This window comes from Siniperca chuatsi, linkage group LG17 (genome assembly GCF_020085105.1).
Source record: "Siniperca chuatsi isolate FFG_IHB_CAS linkage group LG17, ASM2008510v1, whole genome shotgun sequence".
NCBI lineage: Eukaryota > Metazoa > Chordata > Actinopteri > Centrarchiformes > Sinipercidae > Siniperca > Siniperca chuatsi.
In genome coordinates, this window is record NC_058058.1 from 4,946,963 (window position 1) to 4,964,234 (window position 17,272).

Sequence of the window (17,272 nt, forward strand, 5' to 3'; positions counted from 1 at the left end):
CTTTTTGCAAGACATTTACGATGTTTACGGCCAACCGGTAACCGTAAAACCTCAAAGAAGAAGAAGAGCCCATGCCAGAGTAGGGTGTCTCTCTGAGTAGGGTGTCTCTGCAGACCTGAGACTTTGAGAGGGCGTGGTAACTGTCTTACATTTTACATTTTCTTACATTTTAGGGCCTTAGTCACTTCAGATTACATATTAAGATGTTTTTGAGAACAACAGACTAAAAAATATATACAGTATAATATTGTAGCTTAAAGATGCTGAAGTTAAGTCTCAGCGATGCAAATAAAAGTGAAGGACATTTCCTTAATGATTTGATGTTAGAGCTCCTTCATTATCTTAAGATCAACATCTGAGTTTACTAACTCTGTGTTAGCCACATTATCTGTTCCCACACACACACACACACACACACACACACACACACACACACACACACACACACACACGCTAATGTAAATCAAGCAAATAGGTTTTGATGCCAAAAAAAAGATGAACTCATGTTTGTTTTAACCCACTCCCTTTATTTTTTGGGGGATTTCTATGCTAATAACAATAATAACATAACAATGGTACAACAGCACGTCTCAGTGTAATTACAGCCAGTTTCAACTGATAATCTTCATTTATAGTAACTTCAATCCACTAATAATCATCATTTTAATGTTGCGTTCACATTCACATCAGTATTTTCCTTCCACTGGATCTCTAAACCTTCTTGCTGCAAAGCGTCTTTCAGTCACAAATTTCTTTTAACTTCATGTCACTAAAACACAGAAATTCAGTTTCTGCATTCACTGGGTAGCATTTAGGCTGTGTGCATTTAAAGTAGGCAGTTAACATCATGGTAAAGAAATATATATATATATTTTAGAAGAACCCACAGTGCCAGGAAGTAGTGCAAATAGTAAATAAAACCCTTCTTTGATTATTTTTCTTCTTCACTTCACTTCTTCACATCTATTATTTCATCAAAGATTATCTTCCATTTCAAAATCTCATTAATAATTTGCATGAATCAGTGGGCTGAATCAGCACCCCACAGATTCTGCAGAAATAATATGTAATATCTCAGGTGGGTCAAATGAAGATCGGTGTTATGGCAATTATATCTGGTTTCACAGCAACAATAACTTCAAACAACCTTCCAAAACCAGTGAGGCTCCTTATCGGGACGCAGGTTCAGTCGGGAATCAGCTGAGAAGACAACCAGACAAAACTCAGATTCGTCGTGATTTATATTTGATCTCTGATGTAGGAAAATATCAAAATTTGAATGACTCCATGACCTTTCCTCTAGCGCCACCCACAGGACAAACTTTACATGTTTAGCTCCATGAAAAGCTAAATCACCAGCATGATGTTTTTCAATCCAACCTTTCTCTCTCAAATGTCTTTCTGGTTAGTTACTAAGATCAAAATTAATTAATTAAAAACAAATTAAATTCAGGAATGTGTGAGTCCTCTTCCTCCGGGTTAGGATACTTCTGGAGCCCTCTTAAATATTGCGGGAGCTTTTTAGACTTCAGAGCCTTGACAGACTTTACTCTGAGTGGCTTTATACATACCATGTAATGAATCAAAAGGGGAGCTGTGTTTACCTAGTTACTCCAGGCCATAGTGATGAGGGCTGGGTTTTCATCTGCATATTTAGACCTGGAAGATCTGCGCCTCCTGAGAGCACCTGTACCGCAGGACTGTAAGACAGAGAGGATGGCTAGAGTTCAGGCTTCAGACTGTGTCGGCTTTATGAAGGTCAACAACACTTTGTGAATGTTTTGCTTTTTGTATACAAATATTATAGTATCTCTTTAGCATTATGTATTAATTATATAGCACAGAAACTTATTAATATTATTATTATTATGTTATTATTTCAGAATCATTCAATTTAAACTTCAAACAAAATTTAAATTGAAAACAGGCTGAAATATTCTTGACACACAGCAAAACAAGGTTTTTAAGACAGAAATGATTTTGTAACATTGGAGTTTTATAAAGTATTAAAATCAGCTCCACCTCAGCCAGCTACAACAACAATGCTGCTCACATATTAATGGATCAATGATAATAATTTTATAACACCATGAAAGGAACCATTCAGCATAACGAGTACTTTTACTTTTGTTAAAGTACAATTTGATGATAATACTTCTGTACTTATGCAGGACTATTTTTACATTGTTGTATTACTACTTTGACTTTAGTAAAGCAGTATTTCCTCCACCCTGCTTACCTGAGCACAGGAATGGCCCTGTGTGGCACACAGCTCCAGTTTGCAGTGCAGGTAGATTTCGCCACTTTTCCCAGAGAACTGGAACATGTTGAAAGAGAAGGAGTTGGACGTTCCCAGTCCGTTTCCCTCCACCTTCACCGTCTGGTCATCGGGGTTCGGGCATCTGTTCAGAAACAGGAAGACGGTCATGATGACTTCATCAGCAGTAAAGCCACTGACAAAGTTTCAGTTTGAGCTTTTTCTCACCCGTTAATGATGAGGTTGTATCGCAGACTATCAGTAGGTGACAGCTGGTTGGTTGCCCAGCAGGACTTGGTCACCAAGGCGACCATGTTGCCGTCCAGCCCCTCCGTCTTCAGCTCCACCCAGATCTTCTGGTTCAGCCCGATCTCAGTGTCCGGCTTGATGAGGTTTGTGCGGCCGGCGTTGGTGTAGGCGTTCATCGTCAGAGTGTAATTCCAAACTCCAGATACAATATGCTGCACCACAGAGCTAGAGAGCACAGACACACACACTTCAGCTGTCCTAAACTTTAACTACAATAAGCTTCAGTCAGCACATTAACAACCAGGTGAAGCTCAGCACACACCCATCTTTGATCTTGAAGGCCACACTCTTGACGTCTGGCTGGGTGTAGAAGCAGGAGAAGTCGATATATACTTGGTCCTCGCGGGTGATGATGCCGGAGCTGGTACTCATCTTGATGGCGTTCTTGTAGATGATTTGGTTGTCTTTCGTCTAGATTGTGAAAGGAACAGGTGAAGAAAAACTCACATGCCAAAGGAAGGCCTTTCCTGGAAGCCTAACCTTTCCTGTAAATATTAATATATGGCAGCCTGGCTGAGACTCATTACTATGCCATTACAGTCTGCAGGGAAGTGATCAGCAAAAACAGCATGTGTGTACATGTTGAGAGCAAAAAACTAGAGGAGAGTACCCACCGTAACCTCCGTCCCGCAGGTGTTGCTGCCGTCGAAGCTGAAAGTCACCATGTGGGTCTGCTCGTCCATGTAACCTTTGCACTTCTGGTCATTGAGCTGTAAGGCGGAGTAGTCGATGCCATTGTCCTCCAGCAGACATCCAGCCAGAGCAAGAGTGGCAGAGTTATTCATGCAGACTGTCGGCTCGCCTGAACACCCAACAGGACAAAGAAGCCATCGCCACGTCAATATGGATTTATTTGGGGTCGAGGTATTCAGTAAGCAACAGCTGGTTTGTGCTGATCTTTTTTTAAAATTTACAACCATTTCTTTGATTCAGAGCTATTATGGAGGCACAAACACATCCCGTTTTTAATTAAACACTAATCCGAGGAGAAAAAGTCAGGGGGGACACCAAAGTTAACTGTTAATCTTCTCATAACAGGATCAAAACATGATGTACCAAGATAAAAGAAAGCCAACTCTACTGGTTGGTGATTTGCTATAACAATTTAAATAAATAAATAAAACCCCATTCAGTAGCTGTGGTCAGGAGGGAATCATCAAATTGATCCTGATGATTTTGTCTAATGCTACAGGACGTCTGGATCAACTCTCCCTCTAAAGAAACATTACATCCCTTAACGGTGTCTTTTCACGCCACGGTTGTTGCTCAGTACCTAAAGCGTTTGTTGGTTTGTACTTGGAGGCAAAAATGGCCCGACAGTAGCAGCGGGTTCCACCGAGCTTCTCGCCGCAGAACTCATGAGGGCTGCAGTACTGGTCCTGACAGAAGGCCTGAGGGACAGCAGCTACAGACAGACACACAGACACATGATGAGCTTCACTATCAAGTGAAGGATGAATGACATGAACATCTTAAAAAGGATTTTTTTTTTTTTTTCTTTATACTTCTAATTCCCACTGCATTTATTTGACAGCAATAGCAACTTGTTACTTTTCAGATCAAGATTATACATACAAAACATGTCATGATCTTATGAAATGTGGTGCATTATTATAGATTTAGTAAAAAAGGTATATTTAAATAACACCAGATTAAAAAAACATTTAAAATGAACATTAAAATGCTGCTTACATTGCTACATATTTCTACTTTAAGTACCTTTTGCTGATCATTCTGCAGTATTTACGCAGTTGTAAATTATTATAGTTTCTTAAGTAAAGGGACTGAATTCCATCACCATCGCAACGATCAAGTGGAATTAACTAAACAAATGTATACTGCACCAAATTTGTTTACTAGTATATGTATATCATATATATTTTAAATACATTTAGACTTAAGCTTGTGTTTGGTGTATTTAACCCCAAGTTGCTCTGTTTCTGTCAATAATTCTACTTTCTCTCTTCTGTATGATTCATTTGTTTCAGCCTGGAACAGCAGGCAGAAATCAATACATTTTGATTTTCGCTTATCTCATCTCGCCCCATTTCATCGTATGAAACACAGAAGTGAAAGTGAGTGACGATCTTACAGCAGCTGGCCTTTGACCTCCAGTCCTCCAGCCCGATGCTGCCCTTCAGGTTGCAGGACTTGGCGTAAGCCTCCAAAAACTGGCACTTGAGATCGTCCACCTCTGGGTATTTGCACAAAGTGTTTGTGCAGGCGGTTATGTAGGGCTCTGGGTCAGTGAGGCTGTGGCAAGCAGTGAAGGGCGCCTGCCTCATGAGATTACAGCTGTTCACAGAGGAAGGATGAGAGTAAATGACCAGTTTTCTGAACAGAGTCATGGCACCTCAGGACTGTGTGATAAAGATGACTCGTTCCTGTTTTAAGGCTGACAGGAGTGTTCAGTGTGTGTTTGAATGGGTCAGTTCTTACTGTTCAGTTGCGAGGCTGCAGACGATCGTACTGTCCACGGTGTCGTTGGGCTGACGCTCGCAGCTAGGGGGAGACAAACAGCGCAGCACATTCAATTTGAAACCCATACAACATCAATAAACAGGTAACATCAGTCAGTGCATTCATGTTGTTGTGACTGAGTTGTACCCGCGTGCACTGTAAGAAGAGGACTTCTCTGCACTCAGGGTGGTGGTCTGACTGGCTGGAGTGGGGCACAAGCCCTTTACAGCTCCAGCAGGTCCTGGTAGATGTCAAGAGACAATTAAAGACAAACCAATGAACTTTCAACCTAATGAGCACAGCTGGCATTCGTAAATACTTTTAAAAAGGTACACATATTTTGTCCTTCTTTAGTTTTCTGTACCTGCCACATGTGCAGTGTTGCCATCAAAAAAGACTATCGTATTGAGGGAAAGTATCTTGGCAGTAACTCCAGTCTGGTCCTTGGAGAGCTCCACACCGCGGACCAGCTGAGTCGTGGTGGTGAGCGTTAGTATTTGGTCGTCAACCTACATCACAGCAGAAACACTGGCTGAAACATCACAAATACATCCATACATCCATACATGTGCTTTGCATGTGCGCTTGTTCCCACTTAAATAGGCTTTTTCACGGCAACACTCAGTAAATGACAATAATCTTTAGCTCAGATTACACCATCAAAATGTCTCCTCTCTTCACTCATAGTTATAATAACAGCTTCTAATTTTTTTCCTGGGAGAACGATGAAACAAGAGCACACTGAAAAAGTAACAGATGACAGAAGTGACAGAAGACGTCAGTAAATAAGAACATTGGTAAAAAAACAAATCATATTTTTGCTTTGTCACAATGTTCCTGTTGCACCAGCGTTCATTAGTCATAGATGCAGAAATCCATCCATCAGAGGTAGAAATCCTCAAATGGCTGTTATTTACAAATGATGAAGATGTTGTAATTCTGTACAGGTTTGTACTCTGGTTCTGGTCATTTTTGATTTGTCTGGGGTTTTTTTCAGATAATGTATTTAAGTTGAACGCTCTGAAATCACTACACTGTAAGGTTCACATAAAAAATGTTGCATTCTGAGAACTTCTGAATGCATGGCTGTGCAGGATTTAGGCTGTAACCTAAATGTTTTGTTTGTGTGGCTCAATAAAACATTTATTATTCAAAAGTTCATTTTAAACAATGTTGGACAGATCATTCTACACCCACAGGTGCAGGAAACAGAACACAGGATGATAGTGTGCATCTGGATCTTTAATTATCTCTCCATATAAAGGGGGTTGTATTAAAAACTACATTTGGCAGCTCTAGTTACTAGTCATGAGGAGTAAAATATGATACTAAAAACTAGATACAAATCTAACTGATGAAATGAATAAATAACAACGAGTAAATATCTCTCACCTGAAAGCTGCCAAAGCCAAAGAGTGGAAGTTTAAAGTTAGATTATTTTGCTACACATAAATAAATATCATCACAAATAGATAATACTCTGACAATTAGTATGTAACAATTGAACACAAATACTGAGTTAATTGTAAAAAACTTTCCATTCCTATTTTACGCTGCTTTGTACTTCTGCCCCACTATAATTCAGAAAGGAAAGGTACCACCACACCTGTCTATACTTTAAATGTATCAACACAAAGTGACTCCTGGCATGTAATGATCTTCAGCGATTGGTCAAACCTTTGAAAACTACCCCATAAAAACTCTGTTACTCGCTTTTAGATGGATTGTGGCAGCTTACCCGGACTCTCCCACCTTGTTCCAGGTACATGTTTACACCTGGATCTTCCAGCTGCAGTATCAAGTGGTCCAAAAACGGCACATCTTGACGGCGTCGCTCCATGAAACCCGCCAATAGGGTGAAATTCGAGCTTTGTTGAGGCTTCATCAGACCGTATACACACCGATCCGGGACAGAGTAGACTCTGCCGGAGAAATCGATGACAGTGGAGCCAGTCACAGTGCACACGGGAATGGGTTGTACGCACCTGATGGAGACGGAAAGGGACAGATGTCTTTTTATTGATCGTATGATGATGTCATTTCCAGTTCATAGGAATCCTTACTTGAAAGCAAAGTAAAGACCTAAAGGTCACTTTCCTCCTCATCATGGGGAAAACTATTTTACTACTACTAGTACTATTTTGAGGGTTATTGGAGTCTGTCATTCCACGGGTGTACTGCTTGTAGTTGTTAGTATTAATGGCGTAAAAGACGTCAATCAATTCATTGTTTCTTGCTTCTCAAAAAGGATTTGCTGCTATGTTGTACTGTTGGGCAGACAAAACAAGAGATTTGAAACATTACCCTGGGTTTCGGGCTACATTAGCCGCTACTAGCCCAACACACCCAGATCTCCAAAAGGACTGACAGCAGATGAGTTGCATTGTGGGTAATGTAGGTTTTGACAAGGAAGAAAAACTGTCCATCGTGAGTCCGACAATGTTATTGAAATGCTAAACCATTGGAAAACTCTTTTTATATACTGAAAGATTAATCAGCTGATCAAAAAAATAGACGGATTTTTAGAAATAATATAATATAAAGAAAACATATTTACTTGCTGTTCTGGCAGAACTCCTGGGCTCCACATGTACTGACAGGAGAGAGGGATGCAGACGCATCACAAACTTGCATGGAGCATTGTTCTGGGTTCAACTTCTTGTAACTTGAATTGACTACAAAAGGGGCATCTGCGAGGTGATAGGAGGTTAATGAAATTAGTTTAATAGTAAACTTCACCAACTAGTGTACAACATTTAAGAAGGAAGGAAGGAAGGAAGTAACAGTCATTTTAAAATATCACAATTTGTTTTGTGGAGCCCTGAAGAGTCCCAGCCCCGTCTTTGCCCACCTGAGAGTCTGCATCCGCTCACGTCCACGTATTTCCAGTCTGTAGATTTAGGAAACGACCACGAACCCAGAGATGAGCTACCGACCGTTGCATTCAGGCTCTAGAAAAGGCATTGACAAAAATCAAGATTAATAGTGTAATACTGTAATACTCTAATACTGAGTGAACATGAATGACTTCAATCCTCCTTTTTATATGTGTATAAATATTTTTCTCCAATTTTAGGACAATTCGGTGGGACAGTGGGAGCAGTGGTGACCTAAGCATTGGATGAATGAGCCGACATATGACCAGATGGCAGCGGTTCAATTCCCAGACTGGCAAAGGCAAAGTCTAAGAGCACCACTCGCCTGTGTGTAATTATTAAAACTAATTATTCCTAATCAACCTTTTTGGACACTTTTAGTCTCCACCAACTCCTGAGAAAAGTATCTGGCTTTAAATGTTCCATTTTCTTCAGCTGCGAGTCAGTACGTGTGTCTGTCTGCTGTTTGGTGCTGGGCAGGTAGTGTGCACTCAGTTTCTCTGAACAGCTGCCTGCTGCTGCTTAACAACTCATCATTCTCTGTGGGTTTAGACTGTGAGTGAGCTCTCTCTTTTTACACAATGACTATTGTTAATATTAAAAAATATATATACAGATTGGTGCTGTTTTTATTCAAAATACATTTTGGTTCACAATTCCTACACTCTCCATCTTATGTGGACGTAAATACCCTAAAAACAAAAGCCGATCGTCACTTTAATGTCATTGTCACTGTTCATTTAAAATCCAGCATGCCGAGTACAGAGCAAACCATTGCATCACTGCATTGCATATCAGCAGTGAGTAACTGTTTCAAGCTCAATTCCTAAACTGCTAATCATCTCATAGGATGCCCCAGTTTGTACCTCTCATAGATCTAAGCATTTCCCAATAATTACCCGGCAACGTTTGAAAACCCAGAAGGTCACATGTGCCGCGCTTCTGGAGGTATTTCCAGAATCCGTTGCACAACAAAAAATACTTTTGAAATCCATTTCACAAGTTGCCATGCAGCCAGAAGTGACACGAGTCCTTGGTCTTTTTGTAAAACACAACCAGAATATTAAAAGAACCAAAACTTGGAAAGAGGAAAAAATCTTTTGTTGTTGTTGTTGTTGTCCTGCTGCAGGTAGAATGTTTTAAATCAAGATGGTTAGAAGAGTCTTTGAGGATTCTTGTTAAACGACCTTCTGGGCTCATTTCTAGGATAATTGAATGCTCGGGTCACAATACTCAACTGTAATGGTGCAATACACGAGAGGAACAAGAGGCTCCTCTCAGGGATGAGACTCTGTGAAATCCAGTGGTTAACCTCTGGCTGAAAGCTGGAGTCTAACATCACAGCCTGAGGTTGGGATCAAGTTAACTTGCCATGAAGCAGAATAGTTGAAGGACACAAGTTGCCATAGTAACAGACTCAGGCTCGTCTCTGAGACCAAAGTTAGGTCTTCCATATACTTACATAAGTAGCCAAAGTATATCCCAAAAATGTCGTGCTTGACATAGCTGTTTGTGCGCCAAAGTTGAAGAAACTAACAATGATCTGAAAGCATAAACAGACAAGACACTGAAAATATTAGGAAATGGCTTCCAAAATATGTTAGAAATAAACTTTGATTTGAAGTTCCTTTGCCACACGATGTCTCTGAAATGTTGTACAAAAGGCTGGACAGTCAGTCGATCTAAAAACATGGAACCGATGATCACTCACATATAGGCTCAAACTGCCATCCATTAAGTCAAATTGAACATTGCAGTCTGAAGTGGTCTTGATGTTTGGCACAGCTAGATGAATGGGTGATCCAGGAACTGTTTGGAAAGCTGAAACGGTCACATTCATTCTGTCCGCAGTCAGCTGATCTTTTATCAAAACACAGTCTGTTGGAGTTTCAGTTTTGGACTCTTTGAAACAAATAACAGCAGATGAATCTTTGAACGACACCTGCAAAAACAGAGAGACACCAGACATGAATTACTCCAAAATATAATGAGATCAAGTCAATAATGACATCAAAACATCTTTCTCATTTTGGTGCAAAACCTTTCAGTCCAACAAGTCTTCACACCTAAACCACAAAATATGTCGTTTTTTTACTTGTATGAACAGTTTTGCCATAGAGAGAATAAATAGATGTTCACAGCGAGCTGGGGGGAAATTTGGAGATTTGTGGGCGATATTCAGTTCTATAAAAAAAAAATCTGACAGGTCAGAAGATTATTACCAGTATAGGATACAATTAAAAATACACTCTACAACACAAAATTCAGTTTTTTAAATAATTATTGCATTTTTAAATACTGGATAGTTTTACTCTTTGAGGCTGATAAGAATTCGGTAATGCCCGAATGCTCTTGCGGCTCTGTTACTTCCTCATACTTTCCTAATCATTTCTTGGAGGTTTCCTGGAAAGAACTATGCAGTTTGAATATTGATCACAGGGAAAATAAACACACTGTTCTGAGACTGCTGTTTCAGTTAGCTCAGTTAGTTGTGTTGAGTTTAATAACAGATTTCTTGAAAGAACTGCTCCATTTAAACCCAAGTACCCATTTATTTTTCATACATGTTGAGTTGAGTTGCCTGCTGACAAGTTGCACATCTTTGTATGTTCAGCTGACCTGCTACACACTGACTAGAAGAATTTAAGTTACGCCAGCTTGTATGCTAGTATGCTTTCAGTATTACTCTGTAGCTGGAGTTAAGTTTGCTTTGGGTTAGTTTGCAGTGTTGCTAACATTAATGTGCAGGGGCCACGTCGTAGGTGCGCTCATTAAATAACAAGGCATGCACAGCAGATGAAACTCAGCCTCTGCGGCAGCCGTTGGTAATTTACCCTGCACATCATTTATCGGCCAGCAGAGGACAGCGCTGCCTTACCAATGGACTTAAACCTGCTGTTTCACCTTCAGAGATGCCTCTAGCCTGTACACTGTCATGCTATTTCACTGCTGGTCGCACTACATTGCACAGTGTAATCTGCATGTAGTTTTAGTTCAGCAGCTTGCATGTTTCATGTATACTGTATACATGTATTGTGTTATTTACAGTTATCTCTTTCTTGTATATTATTCTGATTTCATACAGAACCACTTCTTCCCCATCAGTTGTGCAGAAGGAATGTGGTTGTGGTGGTGGAAATAAAGGCTTTGGCTTTGAAGACATCTGTGTGGTTCTGATTGATCTCTTACAGCAGGTGACTATTTAAGTTAATCCAGCACAGAAACAGCAGGGAAGCTACAACCTGCTCACACTATACATTAACTATTAAGCTTGTGACAAGGGGTCACAATTGCATTGTTTTACGCAAAACTTTGAATGCAGGACTTTTACTTGTAACAGAGTATTTCTACGCTGTAGTATTGCTACTTTTACTTTGAAAGATCTGAGTACTTCTTCTACCACTGCAGGCTGCTGCTGTAGCTTCGTATTTACTGTACAGACATGAGAGTGATGCCTCACTTCTCATCTAACTCTCAAGCAAATAAGCGCATTTCCCAAAATGTTGAACTCTTTATTGAACTGTCGCTGAAATGTGTGTTAGATATCTTAGCTAATAGACAGTCACCAGCAGTCAAACAGTCTGTCTGTTAGATACAGTAACAACAGTAGAGGGAAAGACAAGCCTTTTCTCAAACAATCTTTCATTTTACTCACATCCACCATGGAGTATTTGCGTCCATAAAAGGTGATGGGACACGAGCTGATGTCCACCACTCCAGAATTAACAATAACTTCAGCAGACAGAAGGTCAACATGGCTGGCAGCAACTACAGCGTGAATGTGAAGGGAAAAGAAATGAGACATCATACATCAATCTATCAAGACCAACTTTCTTTCTTTTCATTCCCAATTCACACCAATTCTAACATCAAATGGCATTTATCAAGGCAAGGATTTCTGGGTGTAAAAGACTGAATGAATTAATAAAATAAATACTCAGACTGTAGAACATATTTTCCATCATCACTACAGGAGCTGGCTTCATTCTGAGGGTATTATTTTATTCAGAAATGTGAGGACTTAAAGGTTAAGCACCTCATGAAGAAGTGGAGCAATAAACTAGAATCTAGTGCAAAATCTCTCCAGTGAAACAAAATTGCCCCAACTTGACTTACTTATGTTGATTAAAAGGTGCCCTTACCCTTATTCATTTACAATGATTTCATGGATGAGCATATGTTTTTAAAAAGGTATCATTCAGGTCAATTTTGTATTGGAAATTAGCACAATATAGACAAATCGTTCCAGGGAAGAAATGTGTAAAATAAAATCTCTTGTAGGGCGCGCTACATGTTGAAAATGTAGGCTAGTCATCAAATGCCTTTAAAATAAGGGTTCTAGTCTAAAACACTTTTCACTGGCTTAGCTTACCTGCCAGAAGGAGAAGCAGAGCACCCGGCTTCGCCATGATGGAGCCCCGGCAGTGACTTGTTGGAGAGCTGGGAGAGATACAGCTCACATAGTAAAATCCATGCAAATATACACAGCACAGTATGAGGGATAGTATTCATGATTTGATTGATGAGTGTTTTAATGCCTTTCTTGCATGCTGCATAGGGTTATTAAAAAAAGCAATTTACTGTATCTAAAATCCCTTAAATAAACCCTTAAGTTGTGGCTTATTCACGAAATTAGTTTGACTGCAAAAGGCTCCATGTGAACTCTTTTAGATGAGGCCCACGCAGTCGCACTGAGCAAAGGTGATTAATACGGATTGTGAGTGGACATTAGTGGCCGTAACTCAGTGATCACATCACGTTGAGTACATTATTATCAGCAGCACTAGTAGTGTCTAATTTTTATTTTTTTTATCATCCAATGAACCCATTTTACATTTTGCTCACACTTCCCTCCTGCGTCTGAGTGTGTCAAACGTAAAGGCCATGAGGAAACATTGAAGTGGTTGATGTTGTAAGGAACTTTAGTTTCACCGTAAAACATAACAAGAGTAAATCATCAAATTGAGAGAATTTAAACAAAATGGGAACAACATGAAACTTTTTTAAAGCTTTTTTAAAATGTGGCACAAACTCAGCTGATCTGACACTGAGGAGGAGTTTATTCCACTGTGTTTGAGCTGATAGACTAAAAGCTTCTTCTTAAGCCTGGACCGTGAAACCTTTAACTAAGATCAGAAATAAGCTGTGGAGGGCTTTGAAAGTAATCAAAAGAATCTTACAAGTCTAAAATGAATAGCAATGCAATGTATTGTGTGACTGGTATATAAGAATATAACAGAGAAGTGATACATTTAAGTGCATTTTCTTAATTGAGTTGGCATGACGCATCTTTATAGAACCAGAAGGATTTTAAAGATCTGCAGTCATCCTGTAAGTGCATAAGCATCGTCCACATGAAGCCAGGCAGAGAGAGGAAGAGCGTGCAGCTGGTCTTACCGTCTGGAGGTTGGGTGGAGCAGCAGGGAGATGAAGCTCTGCAGATGGAGGTCGGTGTCGAACCTGTCTCAGGATCAGCTCTCGGGCAGATGTGCCTGCTGTGTGTCTCGATCTGTCGCTTTTTATGCAGGTCCTTCTCGTTCACGCCCTTAAAGACTTGTGGAAGATTTACACATTCTTAAAAGGTTTGGACTCCCCAAACTAGCTTTTTGTGACCTGCAGCAGTCCATTGAGTAACTTTGCTTTTCTCTGTAATTATTTTCAGAAAAATGCAGTAAGTGACTGTCAGTAAGTAAGAACAATTAACAAGCTTTGAGAAGCCCTGGAGAAAAATATTTTGCCTATAAGACCTGGTCCATAAGACCAAGTGACCTTATTTTATGGTGAATCTGTTTCAGCACAAACACAATTTCTCAAATACTGACACAAAGGGTTTTACATTGTTATAGAGGATGGAGAAACTACTATCCTCAATTTAGCAAAATTCTCTCTGGTGTCTGCTTTAAATGCTCAGAGTAAATAATAGCTTGTATTATTGGAAGTAAAAGCGTTAGTTTCCATATTATTCAAACCCCAGTCTGTTGTTGTTACATTGCATTGTGGTCCAACTGCTCCTGTGAGCTCTGCTGGATTATTTAATGTATGGATTGCTGATAAAAAATGGTGCCCCACAAAGAAGCCCCTCACCTTTTGATTCAAAATAAAAACATGCAGTGAACTTTCGATGTTTTAGATCTCTGAAGCATTTTCTGCTGTCAGATTCCACTAAAGCTGCTGGAAAAATCCAGAGGTTACGGTGGCATTGTCCACGTTCTAGATGAGTGTATCTACAGGGAGAAACATACAGGAAATCAGACTACTGACTGGTGCCCACAGAGTCAAGTTTGGGGAAAGATGGCCTTTACAGGTGCAGTGTTGCACGGTCGAGCTGTTTCACTGTTGTGTTTTCTCTTCATGTGATGGAAACTGGGACTTGGGACGTCCATACTGGAATTCTCAAAGTTAAAGGACACTGTTGATACTCTTTATATTTACTTTTTAATAGACATGGTATATTTTACACATGCGCACAATTTGTTGATTTATTTGCCAAATCATAATACAATATAGGTGACAACAAGCAAAAAAAAAAAAAGTAATCCTTTACTCATTGGTGTACTTAATAGAGTATAATATTAATGTAATATTTTTGTTATCACACGTGAGAGATAAAGACTGGGAATTTTTTATTTGACCATATTTTACAGCTGACAGCTCAAACAGAACTAATTCATCAGTGTCATCAGTTCAACATCGTGTTCATTTCTACAATTTTCTACAAATTTAGGGAAAGTTGTAAGGTATCAAGGTGATAAAATAATGTACAGTATGTTTTATGAGATGTTACAGAGGGTTTAAATGAGAGAAACTGATTACTCTAAGCATTTGCAACAAACCCAGAGAGATTTTTGCTGAATCTCATCAGACCTGTTTAGCAGCATCATGCTACCTCTCCATCCCAGGGTAGAAAAAGCATGGGTTCATAAAATCAGTATGCATAAAATCAAACACTTATTTCTTGATTCCAATCTACGCTGATGTACAAAAAGGCACAAATCCTTCCTGTTACAGTGGACATATATGGACATTACTGGACTGCCCCTTTGATACACCACATGTACACAATGCTGTTCTGTACATAAAACAAACTGTTGTTTCTGTTTTAAAGAAATTTATGTTTTTAAATCTTGAGAAGCCCCCTCTCATTCCCAATATTTAGGAATGTATGGATTTCCTGGTCACTTCACTGTTGAAAAAGGATGCTTTCATCACCTATTCCTAATAAATCATTGCTAAAAGCATATCAATATGTCAATTGGTCTCCCATTCCATTCATGAAGTCAAAACTGCAGCTATTGGTGACACATTTAGAAAGAGAAAAGTTGAGAAACTAATCAAATGTTACTGGGTGAGCGATCTAATCAACATGTGAGCGTCAGAGTTTGGATGTGTCCCATTCTCCCTGATGGGAAATGAATGAATTGTTCACAATCTAGGAGTTGACCCTTGACCCCATGAAGACAGAACGATTAGTAACATGGTTTGATTTGATTAAAACTTGAGTAAAAAGTTACTCTGAGTAAATCTTTGTTGTTGTACTTTAGTAGTTTGTAGAAATGCATCATATGGTTTCAAATATTTCATTTTCCAGTTGAGCAGGTTCCCCTCTATGATCTCTGCTGTTTTTCACCTCTGTTTTCTTTGCAGATATATATCAGTCCTCCTCTTTCACACGCCCATCACTGGACTTAAAATAGCAACCTTTGACATGTTTATCCTGAGGGGGTTTCAGGTGCAATTACAGAAACCAGTTTGTGCAAATGTCGTGGCTAATGCACGATGAAATAATTAACAAAATTATAGACTATAGGATGGCTGAATGCAAAGAATGCAGGACAATATTTCCAGTTTGGTTTACATTTTCACTGTTGGTGTAGCTATCAGTATTGTAGGCTTATCAGTAGTTAATCTTATTTGTAGTCATCAAGTAACTGAGACTCTAAGCTTGTCTTTTCCATACACCAAGGATGACTTTGGAAAATTCAATCAGCAAGACAGAAATATTAAGTTATTTCTTATTAAGTTATCATGATATGAAATTTAGGCCACATTGCTTACCACTTGTAGGCATACACAAGCAATACATCAGAGTATTTTTAGCTGTACAAAGGTTTCATCTTTCTTCTGTACGAAAACATTTAGTGTAGAATTGTCTGCAGTTTTATACACGAGGCCCCAGGGGTTGTAGATGTTCCTCTACTTTGGTTTCCAATCTTAAAAGTTAGTGTTAGAAAGTCATTCCAATAGTGTTCATAGCTTATTGTAGAGTGCATCCACCCCAAGTTGGTGCTGTGAGATCTTAAGTTGTAAAATGAACCAAAAAAATGAAAATAAAATAAGAATAAACAAGCACAAATAAAATATTCTGTGGACTAAGCTTTTAAGAGGCTCTCATACAGATTGTGTATGGCTTTGACTGTGGCATGTTCTTGGTCCGTGACTGCCTCCAGGCCACTGAGGTTTTCACAGGACACGGTCAGTCTTTTTTTTATATCCAAACAAAAAAAAGGGTGTAAACCCGCCAACTTGAACCTGCAAACAAATTAGGAACATAATCAAAGTGGATGAACTACTAAAATGAGAGCAATTTATGCTGTCAGTGGCAGACAACAGGGTAGATCCCTGAAATGCCCCAAAGCCTTGTGGTGCCTTTTGACCACGCCCCTGAGCTGGTCAAACAGTTTGGCCTACCAACTCTATTAAATAGTGGTCAATAGATGCCAAACATACAGTTTATTGAAAGTGAAATGAACGGCTTAGGAGAATGTAAATTTTGTCAGAATACCGCCACCATGAAGCCAAATAACTCAAAACCTCACAGACCTCCTTGCTATTGTAGTACACATGAATAGTTTGGTGCAGATCGGACAAAGAGATCACAAGTAACAAATTACTTCCTGCATATCTTGCATGCAACACATATGTGTCGCATGCAAGATATGCAGTTTCATCGTAGAGCCCGGCTTTCCAGCTGAAAGGGGAAAATAAAAATGCATTATTATTCAGTTACTCTTTCTATTACAGTTTGACATTACGTGGGAATAGCATTAACTTCTGGATGACTAAGCGTAAAGTTAGATATCTGAGGGGAAACTAAACAAAAACAAGGGTGACATTAAACACTTATTAACTAATTGCAATTAAAGAGTGTGATACTGATCGTATTAGCCTAGTTCACTCAAAGCCATTGGAATGTACAGCGGGCCAATTTACAGCTCCGTTAGGAATACAGGTGCACCCTTTTGTCAAGGTACAGCTGTACCATTCCTAGTGTCTCTGTCTGTTTGACCCCTGTTGGCCTCCGAGGAGCCTCCAATCAGGAACTGACACACCTGCTACTCACCTGCTGTTACCCATCTGCTCTCCATCCACC

The 17,272-nt window shown here is 39.5% G+C and overlaps 1 protein-coding gene across 1 annotated transcript; it reads right to left on the reverse strand.

Annotated features, from left to right (window-relative positions):
• Positions 1–506: 506 nt before the first annotated feature.
• On the reverse strand, positions 507–13,454 carry LOC122864393. The gene is made up of 19 exons (XM_044171746.1): positions 13,300–13,454; positions 12,275–12,342; positions 11,558–11,670; positions 9,614–9,844; positions 9,365–9,445; positions 7,878–7,977; positions 7,584–7,716; positions 6,765–7,011; positions 5,391–5,535; positions 5,174–5,267; positions 5,006–5,068; positions 4,659–4,861; positions 3,840–3,971; positions 3,181–3,368; positions 2,829–2,977; positions 2,486–2,731; positions 2,240–2,402; positions 1,605–1,700; positions 507–1,200 (listed from the first exon to the last, which is right to left on the reverse strand). Exons 2-18 carry the CDS (start codon positions 12,309–12,311, stop codon positions 1,605–1,607), a joined length of 2,421 nt encoding a protein of 806 aa, XP_044027681.1. The 5' UTR covers positions 12,312–12,342; positions 13,300–13,454; the 3' UTR covers positions 507–1,200.
• Between the last annotated feature and the right edge of the window lie 3,818 nt (positions 13,455–17,272).

Coding starts and splice junctions, on each gene's coding strand:
- LOC122864393 (XM_044171746.1), bottom strand. CDS start 12,311: ATGGCGAAGCCGGGTGCTCTGCTTCTCCTTCTGGCAG. Junction 11,671..12,274: donor TCTGCTTCTCCTTCTGGCAG/GTAAGCTAAGCC, acceptor TTCACGCTGTAG/TTGCTGCCAGCCATGTTGAC. Junction 5,536..6,764: donor AACAAGGTGGGAGAGTCCGG/GTAAGCTGCCAC, acceptor GCTGTGATGTAG/GTTGACGACCAAATACTAAC.